The sequence below is a fragment of the Archocentrus centrarchus genome, chromosome 7 (assembly GCF_007364275.1).
Source record: "Archocentrus centrarchus isolate MPI-CPG fArcCen1 chromosome 7, fArcCen1, whole genome shotgun sequence".
Lineage (NCBI taxonomy): Eukaryota > Metazoa > Chordata > Actinopteri > Cichliformes > Cichlidae > Archocentrus > Archocentrus centrarchus.
The window spans coordinates 3666280-3683122 of record NC_044352.1 but is presented as its reverse complement, the minus strand read 5'-3'; the positions used below and the strand labels follow the sequence as shown (position 1 = coordinate 3683122).

General features: G+C 41.5%; 1 protein-coding gene across 3 annotated transcripts; it reads left to right on the top strand.

Annotated features, from left to right (window-relative positions):
• Positions 1-3648: 3648 nt before the first annotated feature.
• LOC115783518 (uncharacterized) lies at positions 3649-12696 on the top strand. Of its 3 annotated transcripts, XR_004020216.1 has the most exons (5): positions 3649-4159; positions 4279-4650; positions 4900-4933; positions 6187-6234; positions 10849-10963. XR_004020216.1 is itself a non-coding variant. In XM_030734382.1 (4 exons), the coding sequence occupies exons 1-3, from the start codon at positions 3725-3727 to the stop codon at positions 4927-4929; spliced, it is 837 nt and encodes a 278-aa protein (XP_030590242.1). In that variant the 5' UTR covers positions 3649-3724; the 3' UTR covers positions 4930-4933; positions 12679-12696. The 3 variants fall into 3 exon arrangements, 2 of the variants coding, with proteins under 2 accessions (XP_030590242.1, XP_030590241.1); XM_030734382.1 differs by lacking the exons at positions 6187-6234; positions 10849-10963 and adding an exon at positions 12679-12696; XM_030734381.1 differs by lacking the exon at positions 6187-6234.
• Positions 12697-16843: the final 4147 nt, after the last annotated feature.

Here is a 16843-nt window from a genome sequence, read left to right as displayed (position 1 = left end):
CGGCTCCGTTACATGTGGGGTTCCGTACTTTACGGGACGGGTGGCAGCTATCGCTGACATGCATTTCCACGCCTCCACTGCTCTCTGTGTGTCTGTGTGTGTTGTGCTCGCTGAGAATTTCAGCTGTTATTTTTGTCTTTACTTCAGCTGTAGCTACCAGAACTGGTTTGCTAGCGAGCGCGGGCCATTAGCACTAGCGGTGGTTCGGTACCGGAAGGCCCCCCAGGACCGAGGGGCTCCGTCAAAATATTTTTTATACTTTGATCCCTTATTAGTGACTAAATATAGACCTGCAGTAGAAATGTATTCTCGAGAATGCTTGTGAATACAAAGCATTACAACATTACTCACACATGCGCCATGGCTCCCACAGCCACTAGTTTTTCAAAACACTCATAGCAGGCAGCAGTTTGAACTGCGCAAGCGCAAAGAGGCGAAGCTGTTACAAAGACGGTGAGCTCAAGTAGTGAAAAAGGAAACATTTTTCCAGCGTCCAAAACAGCAGCTTTTTCTTTTATTAACCACCATTAAAATCTTTACTGCAAAACAGCTGGAGGTCCTTCATCAAGCACCTGATCAGCAAGAGTTAAGGTGAAGAAAAGAGAACTTTGTAGCTGCTCCATCCACCGCTGTTTGTTCACAGGCGAAAAACTGCATTACAGAAGTTAAAATATGCACATAAACTGTTAATCAAAATAGTATTTCTTATCCGATTAATCGATGGAATAATCGATAGAATACTTGATTACTAAAATAATCGATTTATGCAGCCCCAAACCAAAGTATCTGAGGGGTCCCTCTCAAACGTTCAAATTTAAAGATGATGTACTTTAGTTTAACTATGACCAGTGGTGGTTTCTGATATGGGTGACATGGGCAGCTGCCCAGGGTGGCTTTTCATCTAGGGAGGGATGACCCCCCCACAACGCATTGGCAGACGGGATTCTCTCGTCTCGGTTGCTGAGCCTAGAATTACGGAACCCCGCAAGGGACATGGGGAAAAAAAAAAAACACGAGATAGAGGGAAAAAAAAAACTTTTGCGAGATCTCGCAAAACTTTTCAATATTAGTACATACGCGTGGAAGCAAAAACTTTTGCGAGATCTCGCAAAACTGCCTCTTTTTTTTTCCCCCCATGTTCCGTATAGAATGAATCTGTGCATCTAATAAAATTAGACCATGGCAGAAAGCTACATGCACCACACAGCAGGTGCTCAATACCCCCAAGTGGAGTAGTGTGGTGGGCGCTGCTGCGGCGATCGCTATGGGGGGGGAGGGGGGTACTCGCCCAGGGCACCAAATTTGGTGCCCTGGGCGAGCAGGCTAGGACTGCCACTGCCACTGACTGCCACTGACTATGACTTCACTTTTAGGCTCTGACGTAACATTACCCCAAACATGGGATGTGAACTGTGGACATCAGTCAGAGATGGTAATTTTAAAAGGGCAGAGAAATATGCACGTTTGGGGAATTAGTTATTTATTGCAGGAATTACTGTGTTATTGTCAGAGGACTGCAGGCCCCAAACATGAACTCTATGGGAATATCAGACCAAAGTTTAGGAAGTGGGATTCCAGAGTGTGGCTGAGAACAGGATTTATTGTTTGAGCAAACTAACAGGCTCATTTCTTTGCTCCTTTTGGGCCAACAAAACATGTCTGTAATACAGTAATAGTGCGACTCACACTGGGATGGCAAGCAAATGGTACCATACTCACACAGTGGACCAGAATGTCCTGAGGTGGGGAGATATAGTACCATTTCTGATTTCTTATTTTTTTGGCCATTTTTCATACTTGTAGGTTTCAGATCATCAAACAAATTTTAATATTAGATGAAAATAACTCAAGAAAATACAAAATACAGTTTTTAAATGATGACTTCATTTATTATTGACAGAAAACCATGCAAACCTACCTGTCACTTTGTGACCTGATTACTGCCAGAACTGCTAATTCAAGAAATCACTTAAATACAGAAACAAAGTGAAGCAGATTCAAAGATCAAACAGAAACACATCATCATGGCGCAGTCTCTAAAGACGCAGATGAGAAACACAGTCACTGACATCTGTCAGTCTGAAAGGGTTACAAAGCCATTTCTACGGCTTTGAAAGCACAGAGTCTGAGGAAAATTCAGTCTTTTAGGGTCTGAATATAAGTTGGATTTTAACAGTTTGTTCTCTTTCTTTCTCTCTCGATGGTGACTGGGTAACGTGTTAGCAACAAAAGGATTCCACATCATTAGATGGAAATGAAAATTATCAACCTACAGTCTTGTTGCTCAGCGTCCCCAACCAGTGTCTGCACTCCTCTAAGGCTAACACTGTAATCCACATCAATAACTGTACTCTGCCAGCAAAAAAAATAAAAATAAAATACACATAGTTTGAAGTGCTGAGACAAGACCCTAATGCCTGAAGCATCTACAATGAATTGTAGGCTGGGTGAGGACAGGTGCTGTAGAGAACCTTTCCTTAAGACACTGAAAACACTTCAGTCTCTGGGAAACATACAAAAGACAAGGTGGGTGAAGTGAGCTTAGTCAATGTTTCCAAAATGTTATTACCGTCCTTTCTCAAGCTCCTGCAGAGGTTTTCAAATCTGCGAAATCTCACTGCAGCTGACATCTCTGCACCCATCTAACCCCAAAATGCACATTTCTCCACTTTTACATACAATTTGTTGCACTTTCTTTAAAAGTTGTTTGTGTTTCCCTGGGTCTTTGGGGAAAATGGGACTATTATCTAAAAATGAACAGATATTATTTAACAGTTAGTGAGAAAGTATTTATAACGTCTGAAAAATGTGGTAGTGAAAGTGGTTTTCCATCTGCTTTCTTAATCTGAAGCAGATGTTGAGCCAATCTTGGAGCACGTAGTTCATTGTCAGATTACTCTGCAGTGGGATGCAGTCTAATCACAGAAGTTATTTAGGGCCAATTCTGTTACTCTGCTTAAAGAAACAGTAGTATTTTAAAGCTGTTCCAGTGAGTCAGTGCATATTTAAAAGTACTGATGAAAGAATAATAAAACCTCTTTCAGACAAGAACTCTTTGTTTATCCGATCTGAGAGAAAGGGGCAAACTTACTGATGACACACGTACTGCACAAAGGTGCAGCCATCGATATCGTCGCGTCGTTTGTGGTTTTCTTTCTGAGCAGATGCAGCTTTCTGCAACATCTCTTCACTACATCGTGTTTATGTACTAAAAGAGAAATAATTTCTCTGTTACTAAAACCGATTCTAAAGTATAGTTTCACTAACTCGTAACACAAGACGGTTTGGAGACGGTATGGCAGACGTGGCGTCGCACTTGTTTGACTTGAAACGACAACTTTAAATTTTCATATTTTGATTTTTTTTCTCGAAATTTTGACTTTATTCTCAAAATACACAGTTTATTTATTTATTGTGTTCTCAGTGTGGCCCTAATACTCCGTCGTACCATCTCTTCATAGAGGACAGTCTGTGGAAAAAAATTCACGAGTTTACACGAGAGTCGAAGCGATCTCAGAGTGGATGTTATTTAAATGCCTTCTCATGACTGCACGTTGCGGTTGCGTCCTTCCACCTGTAGGGGCGCAAATGTTCATGTGGTTCTTATTTGCGGGTCGGAGAATCGGACTCGCCACTTGGGCAGTCTGCTGCAGGACTGATACTGAGGCTGAAACTGTATTTAGCTTGATAGAAATTGTGATTCACGGGGTGAAAAACAGGAAATATGGACAAGATGAGAAATGAGTTAACAAACTGTTTGCAACATGTTCCTCCTGGCAGCGCTGCTTCCATTGGGATATTCATCCTGATAATTTTCATCTCTTTTTACTACAGTTACCTGACGTGCAGCTGCGATGGCCGAACTTTTCGATGCAATGAATTCATGGCTGTCCCATTTTTCATCGTGTTCTTCCTCATACTCCTGATAGACCGGACGTTTCGGAGAACAGCGAAACACGCTGCGATCCTTTCAGGTGTTGTAGTCAAGCGCGTCATCAGAGCGATTTTATTTGGTCTGCTGTGGGTTGTGGCTGTGCTAATTCATGGAGACTGGTACTTCTGCTGTAAGATTGACCAAAAACACATCACGCTGCCCTGCAAAACTAATCTCACAACTGAAGAAGCAGCCACAAAAGCTGAAACCATAAACACATCGAAGGTGAGTCTTTTTTTTTCCATGTACAGGAATCTCATTCTTTTCTTTATGAAATTAAAGTAAATGTACAGAAATGCAGAATTTTATTATCATTTGTATGTATTTGTTGCTTCTTTTTTCAGATTACTGGTTACACTTTGTTGCTGGGTATAATTGTAGCAGCTTTGTTAACATCATGGAGTGGATGGAGACAAGTCTGTGAGAAAAAGCTGGGCTTGTACAGCAGGAAAACTCTGTATTACCAAGTGGTTTTGGAAGAGGAGGAAAAAATTCTGGAGGAGCTTTTGAGGAGAGCCGTAAATGAGAACTTGACCAAAGAAATTATGAACAACATAAATAGGAAAGACTGGGACGGCTGTTTATATGCTGCAGAAGAGATGATTAACGAGGCCAAACAACAGAAACCAAGAGCAACAAAGGAGTACATCAGGTGGACCAGCGTGGAGAGCGCCACAGGAGGGGAACAGGCTGAACAAAGAGCAGCACATCAGCAGGTAAAGTTTCCAGCTTCTGATGGTCTGAGTCACTCGAGTCGCCATCATATCGACTCAGTTTGACCAGGAATGAATTTTAAAGTTTGTTATGCAAAAACACATTTGTGTGCAGAACAAAATAAAGAGAGAATAAGCTGTGTTAGAAATTAATTTGTTAGAAATTAATTAATTTTAAATTAATTCTACCATTTCTTTTTTTTTTTATATTTCAAAATGAACTTTTTACTCATAATTTAAAATCTTTTCCAGGCACAAAGTCTTGAACTTCAGTCAGTGTGAGAAGGTAAATACACCCACACTCCTTAACTCACCTCACAACTCTCTGAAGCAGAGTTAACATCTCTGCTGCTGTGATAATGAGAAAAATCACTGAGACACTAAAGTGTCTCCGTTCAGCTGAACGAACCACCCTTTTTAGGGCCATGAAGTCCTGCTTGGTGCAGTTTCCCATCCAGGTGGTGATGCTCCCACGCACAATGCTCTCGATGGTGCAGGTGTAAAAGTTCCTGAGCACCTTGAGTGGGAGCTTGAAGTCTCTCAGCCGCCTGAGGAGGTAGAGACGCTGTCTGGCCTTCTTCACAGTGATGTTTATGTGATGAGTCCAGGACAGGTCCTGTGAGATGGTCACTCCCAGGTATTTGAAAGTGTCCACTCTTTCCACCTCAGCACCACTGATGACAAGTGGATGGTAGTCCCTCTGCTGCTTCCTGCTGAAGTCCACAATCAGTTCCTTCGTTTTGCTGACGTTGAGCAGGAGGTGGTTCTCCTGACACCAGTTCTCCAGGCGGGAGACCTCTCTCCTGTAGGCTGTCTCCTCATTGTGGGAGATCAGTCCCACAACAGCAGTGTCGTCAGCAAACTTGATGATGACGTTGGACTCTGACGTGGCCTCGCAGTCATGGGTGTACAGTGAGTACAGCAGAGGGCTGAGCACACAGCCTTGGGGGGATCCAGTGTTGAGGGTGAGGGAGGATGAGGTGAGGTGACCCACTCGTACCACCTGTGGTCTGCTGGTCAGGAAGCTGTGAACCCACCTGCACAGGGATGGGCCCAGGCCCAGGTCCAGCAGCTTAGAGACCAGCCTGGAGGGAACTATGGTGTTGAATGCTGAGCTGTAATCTACAAACAGCACTCTCACATAGTTCCCCTTACCAGTGTCTATGTGCGAAAGGGTCTTGTGGAGGAGGAAGGATATGGCGTCATCTGTGGATCTGTCTGGCTGGTATGCAAACTGTAGTGGGTCGAGGGTGGTGGGCAGTGAGGAGGTGATGAATGTCTTGATGAGTCTCTCAAAGCATTTCATCACCACAGAGGTGAGCGCTATGGGCCTGAAGTCATTGGGGCTGCTGGGGTGTGGTTTCTTTGGGACAGGGACTATGATGGACTTTTTTATTTGGTTGTAATCAGTCAGCCACACAATGTCTACTCTAGTCAGCATGTATGTATTCATGCTTTGGCGCCTTGCTCGCAGCTTTGAGCAAATCCACCCACATCAACGGTTTCTCGCTCTGATAACATCTCCCTCTGGTGTTCCAGGAGTCCAGGAATGACCGACCCTGTCTGGGCCTCCAGCTTTTTTCAGAGGTAACTGTGCTCCAAACTGCAGCATAAAAACCTTTGCACAATTCATTTAAATATTTTCAAAATCAGTTTGTAGCTACAAATGAACTCACTTGCTGAACTGACTTTATGTAATGCTGCCCGCAAACAAACGTTATTTTTGTCTGAAAGTAACAGTACAACAAGCTTATTACATTTTTCTGCACTGAATTTAGTACAGTGGCATTAATCACATTAGTTATGTTATTCAGTTATGTTACTACTTCTGGCACATTAATTCTTCACTTATCTGTTTGATGGTTGGTAAAAAAAAAAAAAGCTTTTACATACTTATTTGAGAAAAAAATCATTTGAGGATGATTTAGCATGCTGAGCAAGAAGATGAAAGCCACTGCTGTAACGGGTCACGCTATGGCTGGACCACATTACTGTCAAACCAAGGCTGCTGCATTCTGGTCCAACAGCGGCACCAATAGTTCATCTGCATCAGAGTGCAAAAGAAAGTTTACCTGCCTTAGAGGCAAAGGTGCACACATACATGTCTATGAGAGGTTTATCAGCCTCACCGATTAATCCAATAAATTTCACAAAATGTTAACAGGAGCTAAAGTTGTATCTAGCTTCTTGGCAGTGATGTCAGTAACGCGCTACTTAGTAACGCGTTACTCTAATCTGACTACTTTTTCTCGGTAACGAGTAATCTAAAGCGTTACTATTTGCAGTCCAGTAATCAGATTAAAGTTACTTATCCAAGTCACTGTGCGTTACTTTTTTGCATTTTCCTCAGTACAAAGATATATTTTTGCTTTCTTCTTGCATCTCGGGTAATGACGTCTGGCAGATGCGACAGTTAAATCCCGTTTTCAGCATGAGGACAATAACAGCACAGCGACACAAATGTAAACAATGGAGGGAGGAGAGAGATGCGCGTTTTCTAGCTGAAATACAGACACTATAGTGAGTCTGTGTCAGCTAAAGATGACAACATCAAGGTTAGCTGTGCACTTTGTGCTGGCGACAAAGTGCTATCTAGCTTCAAAAACACTACGTCAGACATGAAGTAACATCTGGAGTCACGGCGCAGTCAAACTTACAGAGCGAGTCGCAACAGTGGCGAAGCAGAGCTGCGGCTAATGCAGGAGCCCCCCAGCACCCAAGTGGGGGAGAGCTGAAGAAGTTGAAAAGCCCTCTACTATAGTATGTAGTAGAGGCTGGTATTGTGCCAAAAAGTGATCGTCTGCCAAACAGCAATTTTCGGTATTTGCCAAAAAAAATAAATAAATAAAAATCATTGCCTGTATTTAAACGGCTGTAAATGACTTGTTGACCTATAATCTGTGAAGTATATATCAAACACATCTCTCATGAATGATATCAGGTGATTCATGACCACTCAAACTGAGTGGTAGATGCTCCACTCAGTTTTTGGCAAAGTGATTCCTATATATTCGTTTTTTTTTTTTTTCCCAAGGTAAAAACTGTCTGACATTAAAAATATCTTTTTAAACAGAAATCTGGCTCAGAGGCTGCAGAAATCACAACAAATATAACATCACAGTTATATAATGATATTTGAAGTGGCCAAGCCACTCATAAATCATGTTGACTGCACTCAGTTTAGCAATATAAGCAAAGACATTACACATAAAAGCACACAGAAACATCTGAATCACTTTATGACAGACGATCACTTTTGGCACAAGACCGGCAGCTGTTGAAAGTAACTAATAAAGTAACTAGTAATCTAACTTAGTTACTTCTAAAATTAAGTAATCAGTAAAGTAACTAAGTTACTTTTTAAAGGAGTAATCAGTAATCAGTAGTCGGACTACTTTTTCAAGGTAACTATACCATCACTGCTTCTTGGCCACTCATTCCTTTGTTGTTCTTCCCTTACATGAGTGGCAACTTCACTGGTTATTCATAACTATTAATGACATGTATGACTTTGGCAAGGTCCACCTCAGAAAGCTGAGGCAGGTACTTCATTCATCTGACACTGTCACTGTCATTCACGCTAAGCTGTCACAAAACAGGTGGTTACCAATTTGATAAGTCAACTCAGAGTTTTCTCAACCAAACAAAGAAGGCACTTCAATAATGAGAGATCATCTGAAAGAACTGAACATAATTTATTGAATTACAGAGTTTAAGTAATAAAGTTTGACTCTGGTGAAGCTACAAAGCAAAGCAAAGTCCAGCAGAGAGATGGCTGGACAAAGCTGGGCTGAAGGATAGCACAGAGGCACCAATCATGGCAGCACAGGAACAAGTTCTAAGCACAAAATTGATAGAGGCTGGGGTCTACCACACAAGGCAAGACCCCAGGTGCAGACTGTGCAGAGATGCCTCTGAGACAATCCAGCACAAACAGCAGGGTGCAAGATACTTGCAGGCAGGGCATCCATGGAATGCCATAACCAAGTGGCTGGCATAGTATACCGGAACATCTGTGCCAAGTATGACCTGAAAGTCCCAAGTTCAAAATGGGATGTCCCACAGGTTCCAGATACAGACAAACTGGTGATGGTTAACCAACCAGACATTGTAGTGGTGGACAAGCAGAGCTTGTTGCCCAGAACAGGACCACAGTAACCTAAAGCACTTTCAGCATACTGAGATCTACTTGTAGGAACATTTAAAAGATCTGCATCTGATGACCTGAGAGGTCTGATTGGGTTGCAGGCAGTGAGTAAGTCAGAGATGTACTAGAGGGCCAAACCATTGAGAGCTTTGTGAACTAACAAAAGTGTTTTAAAGGTAAGAGACAATGAACTGGTATTATGATCAAATTTTTGTGTACCTGTAAGAACTCTGGCTGCAGCAGATCTAAAACTGCTGAATGAAATATAAAAGCTTTGACCCTTTAGATACGATGAGAACCAATCAAAAACCCACCAGTTAAAGCAACTGAGTCATGAAGCCTTTGGATTAGAATTTCATGATCAACAGTGTTGAAAGCAGCATTGAGACCAAGAAGAACTAAAACTGAGTCGTTGTGAGTCACTGGTGATCTTTAGTAAGAGCTGTTTCTGTTTTGGATCTGAACCCTGATTGGTACTTATCATAAAGACTGATTTGAAAGGTAGTCATTCAATTACTTGTAAACAATTTTTTCAAATATTTTACTGAGAAATGAAAGATTAGAAATAGGTCTATAATTATTATATACCAATTAATGTAAATGATTTTTCTTGAGTATGGGTGTGATTTACAGCACATTTCAGAGAAATGGGGAATATGCCACACTGTAGAGAGCTGCTGATAATATTTACTCAGTGATTTTGGAATATTATCCCCTTTATCCTCTCAAGGATATTCAAGTGCGCATGGGAGTTTGCCCAACCAGTCTACATGTGCTTTGTGGACTTGGAGAAGGCATTCGACCGTGTCCCTCGGGGTATCCTCTGGGAGGTCCTGCGGGAGTATGGAGTGTCTGGCCCGTTGTTGCGGGCCATTCAGTCTCTGTACAACCGCAGTGAGAGCTTGGTCCGTATAGCCGGTAATAAGTCGGATTTGTTTCCTGTGGGTGTTGGACTCCGCCAGGGCTGCCCTTTGTCACCGATTCTGTTCATAACTTTTATGGACAGAATTTCTAGGCGTAGCCAGGTGGCGGAAGGCGTCTTCCTTGGTGGCCTCAGAGTCTCATCTCTGCTCTTTGCAGATGATGCAGTCCTGTTGGCTTCATCAGGGGGTGGCCTCCAGCTCGCAGTGGAACGGTTCGCAGCCGAGTGTGAAGCGGCCGGCATGAGAATCAGCACCTCTAAGTCTGAGGCCATGGTCCTCAGCCGGAAAAGGGTGGAGTACCCTCTCCGGCTCAGGAACGAGTTCTTGCCCCAAGTGGAGGAGTTCAAGTATCTCGGGGTCTTGTTCACGAGTGACGGGAGAAGGGAGCGGGAGATCGACAGACGGATCGGGGCTGCTTCTGCAGTAATGTGGACGCTGCACCGGTCTGTCGTGGTGAAGAGGGAGCTTAGTGTAAAAGCGAAGCTCTCGATTTACTGGTTGATCTACTTTCCTACCCTCACCTATGGTCACGAGCTTTTGGTAGTGACCGAAAGAATAAGATCGCGAATACAAGCGGCAGAAATGAGTTTCCTTCGAAGGGTGGCTGGTCTCTCCCTTAGAGATAAGGTGAGGAGTGCGGCCATCCGGGAGGGGCTCAGAGTAGAGCCGCTGCTCCTCCACATCGAAAGGAGCCAGTTGAGGTGGCTTGGGCATCTGATTAGGATGCCTCCTGGCCGCCTCTTGGGTGAGGTGTTCCGGGCATGTCCCAGCAGGAGGAGGCCCCGCGGCAGACCCAGGACCTGCTGGAGAGATTATATCTCTCGGCTGGCCTGGGAACGTCTTGGGGTCCCTCCGGATGAGCTAGAGGAGGTGGCTGGGGAGAGGGAAGCCTGGGCTTTGCTTAGGCTCCTGCCCCCGCGACCCGGCTCCGGATAAGCGGAAGAAAATGGATGGATGGATGGATTTTGGAATAAAATAAGATACAGAATATTGATGAGCTGCCATATTTACTAATACTTGTTTCAGTTTACCACCTCAGTTTAGTTTCCAGTCTGGTTTTAACTCCAATACTTTTTTATGCACTGACACAATTCTGTGCTCTCTGACAAAAATGTTTCTCCTCCAACAAAGATCAAAGACGCTGCACCGTTATTCAGCAAACCGCCTGAGAAGTACATCAAATGATGCAGCGACAGAAGCAAAGCAAGGAAAATTGTCCCCATCCATCCATCCATCCATCCATCCAGTTATTCCACCTACCTAATTCTTCCAGGGTGACGCTGCAGTCTCTCCCTACACATTGTTCAATACTACGTAATTTGTATATATATATATATATATATATATATATATATATATATATATATATATATATATATTAGGGCTGCATAAAACGATTATTTTAGTAATCGAGTATTCTATCGATTATTCCAGCGATTAATCGAGTAATCGGATAAGAAATACTTTTTTTTATTAACAGTTTATCTGCATATTTTAACTTCCGTAATGCAGTTTCTCGCCATGTGAACAAACAGCGGTGAATGGAGCAGCTACAAAGTTCTCTTTTCTTCACCTTAACACTTGCTGATCAGGTGCTTGATGAAGGACCTCCAGCTGTTTCACAGATTTAATGATTGTTACTAAAAGAAAAAGCTGCTGTTTTGGACGCTGGAAAAACGTTTCCTTTTTCACTACTTGAGCTCACCGTCACAGCTTCGCCTCTTTGCGCTTGCGCAGTTAAAACCGCTGCCTGCTATGAGTGTTTTGAAAAACTAGTGGCTGCCGGAGCCATGGCGCATGTGTGAGTAATGGTGTAATGCTTTGTATTCACAAGCATTCTCGAAAACACGTTTCTACTGCAGGTCTATATTTAGTCACTAATAAGGGATTAAAGTATAAAAAATATTTTGAAGGAGCCCCTCGGTCCTGGGGGCGGGCCTTCCGGTACCGAACCATCGCTAGTGCTAATGGCCCGCGCTCGCTAGCAAACCAGTTCTGGTAGCTACAGCTGAAGTAAAGACAAAAATAGCAGCTGAAATTCTCAGCGAGCACAACACACACAGACACACAGAGAGCAGTGGAGGCGTGGAAATGCATGTCAGCGACAGTTGCCGTATTCCACGGAGTCCCGTAACATACGGGGTTCTGTATTTTACGAGACAGGTGGCAACTCTAGTGATGATCCACTCTGTGTTAAATGAAATCCATCGCAGCGACGGAGAGCTTTTTAGAATCTGTGTGTGTGTGTATACGTGAGTGATTCACACTCCAGTCCAGTAGGTGGCGGTAATGCAGTTCTATGTTGGTTTGCCAGCCCCCAATAAACCCACAAAAAAACGTCAGCACTAATGCTGCTAATGCTAGTGAGGAGCGCCGCTTACACCGAGACAGCTGAGCGCTGCAGAGTTTAAACGAAGCATCGACACAGTAAATTTGTGTCGATAAATTTTTAGAATCGAGTTAATCGAGTTAATCGATGAATCGTTGCAGCCCTAATATATATATATATATATTTTTTTTTTGATACTGCTGTTTGTTATAATACATCTAAATAAATGTATCTATCATACTTTTTATTTGTAGTGTCAGGTCGTGGGTTTTAAAGAAAATACAGGACTTCTTCATGGTTAATATATGATGAATATTCAGGCTTTATGCCTCAATTTAAACCAAAACACTTGGGAAAAAAGAGTCAACACAAAGTGTTTGTACTGGGCTCCTTATATTCAGAGAAGAACAATCAGCTCCTCCGTCTCTGTCAACAACAATTATTTCCCATTTTGTGTACAAATGTTTGTTGTCTTTGAACAGTTACATATTTTAAATGTGCCTACACATGCTACACACAGCAGGATTGTTGGTTTGTGTAGCCATGCTTTGTTTCTGTTTTGTTTATTCCTTATAAATTCATTTTTTCCAGGTATTGTTTGTTTTTCGTATGCTTTTTTTCTTCTTTTACAGGTGCAGCAGTTGATGGACCGTTGTTGTTTATGTGCTTGTGCTCTGTTGTCTCTATGTATATGTAAGGGGAAAATAACACAAATAAACAAATAAACTAAAAGGACAAACATTAACCAGAGGAGCCTATAATCTATAGAGCTCATCTTGGAAGAGTAAATATGTTTGACACAGCAGTGCATTCAGATCGCAATTCTGTTTGCAACATCTGCCAGACATGACAGGCTTAAAAACAAACAAACAAACCCACATGCTTCACTTTGATTTTGCCAGCTTTTATTTCTTATTATGGGGCGTTTGCTCAGCGTTTTGTGTTTGTTTTTTATGCTCTGTTTTCATTTGAGATTCTTCTCTTGTGTCACAGTTTTCATATATTTTTGATTCTTAGTTCATTATAGCTTATAGGTCGTGTTATTTGTTATAGTTATTTATATTTAATCCCTGTTCCCGGTGTTGTCTTCCCCGCGTCTCTGTGCTCCAGTGTCTGTTCTGTCCCTATGTCTAAGTCTCTTGTCTTGTTGGTTTTTGTATTCAGTTTTGTTCCCAGTGTTGTGTTACATCGGCATCTGTCTCAATATTCAGTTGTTTGCTGTTTTACTTTGTTAGTCTTAGTCTTGTCTGCCTTGTATTTAGCTTGCTTCCTGGTCCTGTCTTGTTTAATTATTCCCAGCCTTGTCTCCACCTGTTCCTGATCCTCTCGTTACCTTGTGCCTGTATTTAAACCCTTAGTCTGGGTCAGTTCTTTGTTGTATTGTTGTCAGTGTCACCCTGTGCCATAGGTTTGTTCTGAAACTTGTCCAGCCTCCAGTTTTATTATTATTATTATTTCCTGTCATATTCTAAATAAACCACATTAAGTTCAGTCCCACACTGAGTCCTGCATTTTTGGTCCTACCTTGCCTGCCACACTGTTCACCATGACAGATAGACAGTATCATAAATACAAGACCTTCAACCGTAAAGTGGATAAGGTACAGGGCTCTGAGGCCTAAAATGTTATCTTGACTATGTAGAGCAAACCAGTAATTATGTGAGTCAATATATGAGAATATATTCTTCCAGTGTTTATGTGACTAACAAACTCCCAAATAAATACATCCACAGAGTATAATACAATAAAAGCATAATGTAGGAGCCTCTCCCAGCTGTCATACAAGTCAAAAACAGTCTTACAGTATATGAGTCAGACAGTATAGGTAAAGAATTTCTGGTCAACACAGTCAAAATAAGTCAGTGCAGTAAGTCAAAACAGCAGTCACTGTTTTCATCTGATTCAGTTTTATTTATATAACACCAAGGTGGTCTTATATTGTAGATAAAGACCCTACAATAATACAGAGAAAACCCAACAGTCAAAACGCCCCCCTATGAGCAGCACTTGGTGACAGTGGGAAGGAAAAACTCCCTTTTAACAAGAAGAAACCTCCAGCAGAACCAGGCTCAGGGAGGGGCAGTCATCTGCTGAGGGGGGGCTGAGAGGAGAGACAGAGATTAATAATAACTAATAGTGGGGTATAAACAGAGTAAAAAGAGGTGAATGAAAATCTGCTTAATATGTGTACTGAAAGACATATCTTGGTCGAAAACAACTCCAAGATTTCTCAGTGTTCCTGGAGGTCAAGTAATGCCATCCAGAGTAAGAATCCGATCAGGCACCATGTTCCTGAGCTTTGTGGGGTTTGTTCAGTTTTAGGGAAACTGTCTAAGGGAAGCATTATAGTGTAAATATAACTGGTCCTACCACAGAACCCTGCTGAACTCCAGAATTAACCTTAGTATATGAAGGAGACTCACCATTTAATGAACAAATTGCAGTCTATTAGATAAATAAATGTTGTTTGTGTAGTGCTGGGTCTTTCGAATAAATTGTCATGATTTGCCATGTAGCTGTTGAAGGATAGATCCAGGACTTGAGCCAGAACTTAATTAAATCCTGGCACAAATATGAAGCTGGATCTATGCCCCCAGGCAACAGGTGGCAATAAGGAACCACAGTAATGTCCCATCATAAGGAGACATAATAACATTAACGGCTGATACAAAGCAATATATTTACTCAAAAGAAATGTCCGTCTGTGTATGTGTATACACACACACACACACACACATACATACATACATACATACATACATACATACATACATACATACACACACATACACACACATACATACACATACACACATACACACATCCATACACACACATATATATATATATATATATATATATATATATATATATATATATATATATATATTATAATAAATCAACTTTTTCATGATATTTTAATTTTATGACCAGCACCTGTATATGCTCATCCCACCTTGGAAAAGAACAGTCCAGAGAAATCAGCAAAATTATCCTGACATTCATGCCCACGATGAGGGGATGTAAATTTGTGAGAAAATCTATATCTTTCCTAAATAGAGTAAAACACAATGATGATGTAACCAGCCTTTATTTTTGTCTTTTGTCACATTAAACTTTCTCTGTGATCATTTTTTTAAATGCAGGTTTTCAAACACAGCACAGCTGATGGATTTATACTGATTTTGTCAGCTGATGTACTAATTATAAGGCTTTTATCAGCAGCTTGTCAGGCAATAATTAGAATTTGTTGCATTCAGCTGCTTTGGTTGCAGCAGCTGTGCTGTTTGCAGTCTGTTTTTAACCACTTCATATTTATATAGTTTGAGACATCCCGAGTTACTTGTTCAACAGCTGCTTGAAATAATCTCACTCTTCATCCCCAGAGAGCTGAAGAACAAATGTTGAATCTCTCCAAAACAGCTTCTTTTGTAACCCCTCTCTCTGCTGGTGTGGGAGATTCTAAAATTGATGGAAAATTCCAGTCACAGATTCTCATCCACAGCCCCGTGTCCACATGCACACTTTAACACTGCCGTATTTGGTATTTTCACGCACATCCTCCCTCATATTATATTCTGCTGGGATTCCCACATGAACTTTTACCTACATGCATTAACTTGACACACACAGACCAGTACAGCTCATATTCTTAACTTTAGACGCTCTCATTTGTTATATTAATTACAATTATATTTGATTAGCATTATGTATGATTAAGTATTAGCAAGATCACATAAGAGTATACTTATTTACAGCCTTCTATGCCACTGCAACTATAAGAAGTTTCTAATCATTACATTTCTTTTATTGAGAATAATTAAAGAATGATTAGTCTTATACAATGCATGCAGAACCATTTATATGTTAAACTAAATCTAAAACATCCATCCATCTTCTTCTGCTTATCGGGGGCCAGGTTGCGGGGGCAGCAGCCTAAGCAGAGAAGCCGAGACCGTGCTTTCCCCAGCCGCCTCCACTAGCTAACCCTAACCCTCCACCAGCTTATCCAGGGGACCCCAAGGCATTCTGAGGCCAGCAGAGAGATACAGTGGGGAAATAAGTATTTGTTGATTTTGCAAGTTTTCCCACCTACAAATAGTGGAGAGGTCTGTAATTTTCATCGTGGGTACACTTCAACTGTGAGAGACAGAATTAAAAAAAAAAATAAAAAAAAAAAATCACATTGTATGATTTTTAAATTATTAATTTGCATTTTATTGAATGAGAAGAAGAAGAAGAAGAAACAGCCTTTATTGTCCCACAGAGGGGAAATTTGGGTGTAACAGCAGCCGCAGTTATTATAAATATAAATAAAGATATAATAATTCACACTATTAAGAAAAGAATATATATAAAATCAACAAACAAGATTAACCTTAATACTACTAATAATAACACTATATACAATGTACATGAAATAAGTAATTGATACAATAGAAAAACAGAAAAACAGAACTTAGTATTTAGTAAAGAAATCTTTGTTTACGATTACAGAGGCCAGATGTTTCCTGTAGCTCTTGAATCACACACACTGCAGCAGGAGTTTGGTCCACTCCTCATACAGATCTTCTCCAGAACGTTCAGATTTCGGGGCTGTCGCTGAGCAACATTGAATTTCAGCTCCCTCCTAAGATTTTTTTATAATGGGTTTGGGTCTGGAGACTGACTAGGCCACTCCAGGACCTTGAAATCCTTCTTATGGAGCCACTGCTTAGTTCTCCTGGCTGTGTGTTTCAGGTCACTGTCATGCTGGAAGACCCAGCCATGACCCATCTTCAATGCTCTTACTGAGGG

Coding starts and splice junctions, on each gene's coding strand:
- LOC115783518 (XM_030734382.1), top strand. CDS start 3,725: ATGGACAAGATGAGAAATGAGTTAACAAACTGTTTGCAACATGTTCCT. Junction 4,160..4,278: donor AAACCATAAACACATCGAAG/GTGAGTCTTTTT, acceptor TTCTTTTTTCAG/ATTACTGGTTACACTTTGTT. Junction 4,651..4,899: donor AAAGAGCAGCACATCAGCAG/GTAAAGTTTCCA, acceptor AATCTTTTCCAG/GCACAAAGTCTTGAACTTCA.